Raw genomic sequence first — 7584 nt, forward strand, 5'->3', positions numbered from 1 at the left:
GTCCGTGGCGTTAATGTGACCTAGAGGGAACTAGGGAAAACCCCTAGCGTGGTTGAGCTATCTGGCCCTAAATGATGCCTCGGGGCTATCAAAGGTTAGGGACAGTGGACAATCCTTCTCTCGTGTCACCAAGGGGTACAGAGGGATGGGTTACATTAACAGTTTAAAAAGTAATGAATGGAAGTGATTTTGAAATGGGGAGCGACATAGCACGACATTGCATTTCATGGCATGATATTATTTATTTTTAGCCTTGAAATTGTATTATATTCTTCCTCTGTATAGCATGATCCTATTTCCTTTATTTTTATTTATTGCTTGGATTCACGGGGTCACAAGAGGTATGTCTTAGGCACTACCTACTGAGCTTTATGCTCACCCTATTATTTAACATTTTTCAGAACATGGGAAAGAAGTGGTGGGTGATGTTCCACCACAAGCCTAATTTGGATTACAGGATCATTTTGCTATTTTTGTATCTAAGTCCCATCAATTTTTTTTTTTTTTTTTTGTAAAACCTTAGTTTGTTATATTTAGTACAAAGACTTATAGACTCTTGTTAGTGTAATTATATTCAGTAACTTTAATATAAGTTGTCTAAACGTTGTAAGACATGGACTTTTGATCTTAAGCATATTTTTTGGACTGTAACTATGATATTTGGACTAAATAGTATCAGAGCATTTTATGAGAATTTTTGGGTCATGATAGGAATGACCACCTTCAAAGGTTCTTTTTGCCTTTAAAAATGATTTCAGGATTGTTCTATAACTAGCGGAAAGAAATACGATATTGAAAGTGCAGGACTTTGAATTAAAAGTGTTATGCACTACTTGCTGAAAAGTAGGAAAAGAAAGTGTTAGACTTAAATTGATGATGCACATTCCTTATACAAATCAATATTTTACCTTTCCCTCCTACCGAAATTTGTGATAAGTCTCCAAATGTCACCTTGCCATTTATTGATTCATCAAGATCAACGAACTTATTATGTTCTTGAATTTTGTCATTTTTCAATTTCTAGAATTTTCTATTTTTCCGAGGGCATTTTTTTCTTTTCTCGTTTTGCATACCGAACACCGTGGAGTATGCCGGGAGTGTCCGAGAGTTGGGTAGGGCATTTCATTAAGTTCAGGATTCTTTGAAATGTAAGGGTTGACATTTCGGCATTTTTCTGTTTTTCGGGCCGAACGGTTCCGAGTGGGACCCACTACCGGAATTGTTCTGCACGGGGATTGTATCACGGGTCCATTGCATATCATGTATATTTATTTGTGTATAATTTTAATGTTATGAATTAATCTATGAGGTTGTAATAGTTAGTGCATATGTATATATTTTGTGTGGTGGAAATTTAAATAAAAGTTTGACTTTTCTTTGTGGAGGGACCCACTACAAGATTTTAGTTGGCTAAGAGACCAAATTTGGTCTCATTTCCTCTCTCTCCCCGGCTGGTGCTCTCTCTCTCTCTTCACTTTCTTTTTCTTTTTCTTTTTGTCACAATTTCAAGTTTTAATTACTCTCTCACCTTTTGGAATTTGTTGGTACCATTTGTGGCAAATCGGAGAGCTCGTTGAGGCCATCATTCTGATAGGAACAAATCATACTTTTGGCCAACCTTGAGATTTTGAATTAGGGCTTGGTGTTGGGAAAGATTGGGGCTTTTCTCTAATTAAGAGGTAGGGGTCTCTAATCCACAAGTTCTTATACTTTTGTGAGTTGAATTTCCTTTATTTGTGTCAAGCATGCTTATTTTATGTTAATTAGTTTTAAAATTATTTAAATGATGTATAAGGAATGTGCAAATATGTGATAGTTGATGTGTTGTGAATAAAGATGCTTACATGTGATTAAATTCTTGTTTTAGGTGCTTACTATGATGAATCAATGGTGATTAAAAGCATGAGTTGTATATTTTAGCAATTTATCTTAAGTAGCATGTATGATAATGTTATGGTTACATCGATGATTAGAAGCATGAAGCACTCATGCATTCATTAGGAAAGAAAAGGGGGAAAAGTGTTTTAAAACAAATGAAAATTGTTTTAGGAAAATGTTTTGTAACACTTACTCCAAAGCCTCTTGTTCCTTCACCACTTTTTTTTTTTCATGAGCTTGCAACGAACCCATGAGTTGATCAACAGTCATGGAATCCAAATCCTTTGACTCTTCAATGGCTACAACAATGTAGTTGAATTTGGAATCCAACGACCGAATGATCTTTTCAACGACCCTTGTATCAATCATAGTGGTTTCACCATATCTCCTTAGTTGATTTACAATAGTTAGGACCCTCGAAAAATAATCTGCAATTGATTCAGATTCCTTCATATGCAATGCTTCAAATTCACCTCGTAACGTTTGGAGGCAAACCTTATTCATTTTATCAACTCCTTGGAAAGATTTTTGAAGAATCTCCCATAGTTGTTTTGCATTTTCTGCACTAGCAACTCTTTATAGCATTGCATCATCCAAACATTGATGGATGGTCATTACAGCCTTTTGGTCCTTTTTTCTCATGGCTTATAAAACATCTTTTTTGGCTTGAGACAAAGTTTCCTCATCTTATGGCTCATCATAACCTTTGGTAACAACTTCTTACACATCTTGTACTCCCAAAATTGCCTTCATATGGACACACCAATTTTCATAGTTATCTTTGGTGAATCGAGGCATTTGAAATGGAACCAAATTATTTGTCATTTCTTCTCTCTCTTAGAAACTAGCTCTAATACCACTTTGTTGGAAACAGTGGCTTAGATACATACACAACACTATAATATTTGGAAAATAATAAAATGGAGGAAATACTTTTATTTCACTTGATTAAAAATGGGTAAAATACATGAGGTTATATAGGCTTCAAAATATATATGTAACAACTATATGTAAATGAAAATTAACACCCCACTAACATAATAATTATCACTAACATGACCAGTACTAGTTATAACCCTCATGCCTCCCACTAACTCTAACAAAAACTCACATAAACATAAAAATTAAATACCAAATAAAAAACACCCATGACGTTCAAAGACATTAAAAATTATAATCAAATTTAATTTCTAACAGCTTCATCAATATCCTCACTAAACCGGGATGTTGCTATAACTACAAATCACAGGTAGTTTAGGCCACACGTCGAAGCTTATACCGCGTAACAATTTCTAGGAGCTATTGAGCAACGGCCTTTATTAAGTATCAAATTCTGGAATTAATCCTCTGTAATTCAATTGTTCTAATGTAGAAGGAACTGGGAAGGTGAATGAGAAGGGAGTTGCTTACTACAACAGGTTGATCAAATCACATGCTCGAAAGATGTATTAAATTAATTGCTTTAATTGATAGCTGAGAATAAAAACAAAAACACACAAATTAAAAGGATAGAAAATCCTAAACCTGTTGGACATTACTGTTTTAAATGTTTTGGTTGCAGGCATTACTCCTTAATTGTGCCAATCTTCATCACTATGATCTTCCTCGAGCACTTCTGGATAGGTACATGGGCTTCTAAATTGCATTGCTGTGTGTGGAATGATCTCACAGTAGAGCCTTGAGCAGCCTGAAGGTGTACACAACTTGTCCTGTCTCGTCACAAAACGAGTCCACATGGAAGGATTCCTGGTTTTTGAATACTACCACCTCTATCCGAAGTTTCTGGACATGGTTCTATCTAACATAAAAGAAGGAAGGATTGTATACGTGGAAGACATAGCTGAAGGACTAGAGAGTGGTCCAGCAGCTCTTGTTGCGCTCTCCTCTGCCGCAATGTTGGTGAACGGTAGTAGTTGTTTCTCGGGAATGATGTACATTACGATATATATTACATCTTCTATGTGCTTACAAGTTCTGAAACAAATTCCTCAATGTTGTTATCGGAGCTTCCACCTTCATGGACCGCCTCCTTGGCCAATTCTTTCCACCTGACAGCATTCTTTCTAAGCTCATTCCCTTTCTCTCCCTCCATGACTTGTCTTATGCACAGCTCAAACTCATCTCTGCTGACAAGTCCCTTTTCATTGTCGACCCTGACCCTTACCCCTGCATGCCATACGTCCACGATACATTTTGCATTAGTTGCTTGATCCGTCCACTGTGGCATAGCAACCATCGGCACTCCCAAGCTCAAGGCCTCTAGTGTTGAGTTCCATCCACAGTGAGTTACGAAACACCCCACGGCCCGATGAGCCAGAACTTCTAGTTGAGGACACCAATTCACAACCAGACCTTTCGAATTGCCTCCGCCCATGAAATTGCTTGGAAGCTTACTCTGTTCGGAAGCCCTGACTACCCACAAGAAGTAGGTGTTGCTCATCAACAAGCCCCATGCCAGTTCCTCCATTTGCAATTCCCCTAGGTTGGCCAAGCTCCCAAATGAAACATAAACAACTGACCTACTTTCCTTGCTCTCTAGCCACTTCATGCATGCTTCTGCATCTGGCTTGAAAAGATTCAGCCCATAATCTCTGTCGTCCTCTAATCGCTTGTCTAAGTACATTGATGGAATAGTCGGTCCCACTGTCTTGATCATTGGCCACCGGCTAGACATCCAGTTTACTACCTAATTAACAGGAAGTCAGGTGCGTTGATTATTCAGTCTAGAACTACAAGTAGTAGTAGTGTGCGAGTTTGAATCACAAATTTGCATTAATTAGATTTGAAGGTTTTGGCACAAAAATATATGCTTAGAATAATTATAAAGGCTTACTAGGCACTTAAGAAAAGCTGTAAAAGTGGCCGATCTAATAGAATAGAATAGAGAAAGAGAATCCATATAGCCGACGTGCCCCCCATTCATTTGGAGAAAAGGCAAGGATGATGATGAATCTCTTTCTGTTTATACACGATAAGGGGTATTCAATACATAATTCTAAAGGGAAGGAATCCAACAGCACTAGTACGATGCACATCTTGGTGTTTGGATTCAGTAGCCAAGGCCTAGCTTGGCGCTATACAAGCACCAAATATCCACCATTGATGTTTTTGTGGAAGTAAGTACAACTGTATTTTTTGTTCTTATCATCGCCAAATGAATGTGTGGTTCTAAGCACTCCTGTCATGTGCATCTTATCACCAGATGAATGTCTGGAGAAACCGAGAAACATATACTATGCATACATACCTCACGTTCCAGCTTGTCAAAGGTGTTAAACAAGAGCCAATCTGCTTTATGGAAATTGGAAAATTGATCGAGTACGATGGTCAAGAGAAATGGATATGAGTCCGTGTCACAGATGAAGGATGGTAGATCATTAATTCCGAGCAATACTGGCACTGAAGGTACAGATACCATGGATGATGATGATCCAGCAGCAGCTATTCCTTGTCGACCTTGTGGACGATGAGGATTAATGTTGAGGAGAGACCCTTGATTCACGTGGTAATAGATGGCACAAACGGCACACGATTGAGTGAAGAACGAAGCTCCATAAACACCCAACTGCCGCGCAATGTCCAGAGCCCATGGTATAACTGAATCATACACCAGCACTAGTTTGTTTTCTTGTTTCTTAATACTCTGAATGAACTCTGCCAAGCTTCGTGGGATTGCGACTTTGAAACGCTCCAGATACAAGTCGAAGCTCTCTATCTTTTCACCCTCATCAACACCGTCGTAGATGCTCTCTATGTTTACTGAGCTGGATTCAGCTAATTGTATGGAATTGCTGCTAGTACTCGAGGTGGTGGTGACTAGTGTGACCTTAATACCAGTACCTTTGGACGCTAAGCGCTTTGCGAATTGCAGCATCGGGTTTATGTGGCCTTGTACTGGGAATGGAAACACTATAATGTGAATTCTAGTAGCCATTTCCATAGATCTCCAGAAGCTAAAGCTACCTACTTATCCCTACAAGTGTGGGATAAGATGAAGAAGAAGAGATAAATAGTACAGTTGAAGATGTTGAATGGTAGGCACAATTGGGTGAGTGAGTGAGTGAAATAAAGCGTCATCTTTCCACTCCAATCACATGTTGAAGAAGAATGCTTGTTGACATCATGCTTATGTCAAGACCATGTCGTTTTCGGGGACAGTAAACTATTTATAGAGGGGTATTTTAGGATAAAAACTTAATTTAACTCATTGTAGTGACGAGATGGTGTCAATAATTTATTAAATGGTGTAATATAGTGATATGACCCACTAAATTTATGTCACATGATATAATTAGTTAATGGCACAAATAACAAATTATGGTGTAGAGAAGTCTTTTTGGTATTTTACACAAATAATCATGTCCAACAAAGACAAGGAAAATTACAATAGTTGCCTTGTTTATGTATTATTCGTGAAGCCAACAAAGACAAGGAAATAGTACAAATTTAGGAAAATTACAACCTAATCTTACTTTTGCATATTAAAAAGACAATTAAGTTCTACAAAAATTTTATTAAAACAAAGAAATCTTACTTTTAAAATCTATTTTCAAATAAGTTTAAATTTAAATTTTGTTCCACCATTGCCCTTATTACTAAAGTGAAACTATCTATTCTTTCCTATTGTTCCAATACTCAAATCAATGCAATGCTTGTAGGATGAGTTTGATCTTGCAGACCTTTTAATTGTAGTTTGATCGATGAAATCTACTATACATCAGTGTTCACTGTTGGCATCCCTCAAGTTTTGGCTCATGATGAATGCCAAGTAAAAATCGTTCCTCTTTGAATGCAAAGACATAGAAAAACCTAAAACTGTACAAAATTAATAAAAATTTGCATACAATAATCAAATCCCAAATCAAAAGACTAAACTTTAAAGAAAAAACGCATACAAATATTACATACCTAAATCGCTTGAAAAAATGGTGGATGGTGAGCAAAGAAGAAGATGTTGAGAAGAATACGGAAAATGCGGAGTAAAATACCAAAGATGCCAAGAAGAATAGAAAAAGTCGCCCCATAATGTATGAAAAGGGTAAAAAATGTGTTTTAATTATATACAAATTTGTTAGAAATAGATCTCAGAAATAGGATTTATTTGTCCTAATAAAAAATTCATAGAAATTAAGGTGCAAAAGTAGGATTATGTTGTCTTTAAGGTGCAAAAGTAGGATTATGTTGTAAATTTTTCTATATCTTCTCAGTTGTTTCTATGTCTGAATTATGATAAAGTTTACAGTACATGCGGTACCCCATTCAATTAAAAAAAATAAAAAATAAAAAAATAAAATTGGATGGTTATATACCTTAAGAAATTAATCATCAATCATATAAAGCATGAAAACCACACTGATCAAGGCCACAACAATTAAATTACATGCGCTTTTTGCAGGGATAACCATGAGTTCAATGAGTCACAGGTTTAGCCAAAATGAAGATTCCCAGCAACAGCATGCTTTGATTGCCACAACAATTAAATTACATACGTTGATCGTCAGGGTTGAATGCAAGAGCCTCTCTGTAAATCAACTCCAATTCATTTGTTGTGAGATATATTTTTGTAAATTGGCATATTTTGGTAACAAAACAAGTCCTAGTCGAGTTGTAATTTCAGTTACCATATCAGACTTGACATCGACTGCGGAATTCAGAGGTTGAACAGAAGAGGAAAGTACTATTGATTATCAAAAAGGAAAGAACAAC

At 36.7% G+C, this 7584-nt stretch overlaps 1 protein-coding gene across 1 annotated transcript; it reads right to left on the minus strand.

Annotated features, from left to right (window-relative positions):
• Positions 1-3324: 3324 nt before the first annotated feature.
• LOC132273807 (UDP-glycosyltransferase 74E2-like) lies at positions 3325-5947 on the minus strand. Its single transcript, XM_059774882.1, has 2 exons — positions 5126-5947; positions 3325-4564 (listed from the first exon to the last, which is right to left on the minus strand). Exons 1-2 carry the CDS (start codon positions 5816-5818, stop codon positions 3836-3838), a joined length of 1422 nt encoding a protein of 473 aa, XP_059630865.1. The 5' UTR covers positions 5819-5947; the 3' UTR covers positions 3325-3835.
• Between the last annotated feature and the right edge of the window lie 1637 nt (positions 5948-7584).

This window comes from Cornus florida, unplaced genomic scaffold, assembly GCF_030987335.1.
Source record: "Cornus florida cultivar Cherokee Brave unplaced genomic scaffold, ASM3098733v1 CherokeeBrave_3.0.0_Hap2_Chr09, whole genome shotgun sequence".
Classification (NCBI taxonomy): Eukaryota; Viridiplantae; Streptophyta; class Magnoliopsida; order Cornales; family Cornaceae; genus Cornus; species Cornus florida.

Coding starts and splice junctions, on each gene's coding strand:
- LOC132273807 (XM_059774882.1), bottom strand. CDS start 5,818: ATGGAAATGGCTACTAGAATTCACATTATAGTGTTTCCATTCCCAGTA. Junction 4,565..5,125: donor TTGACAAGCTGGAACGTGAG/GTATGTATGCAT, acceptor CCTGTTAATTAG/GTAGTAAACTGGATGTCTAG.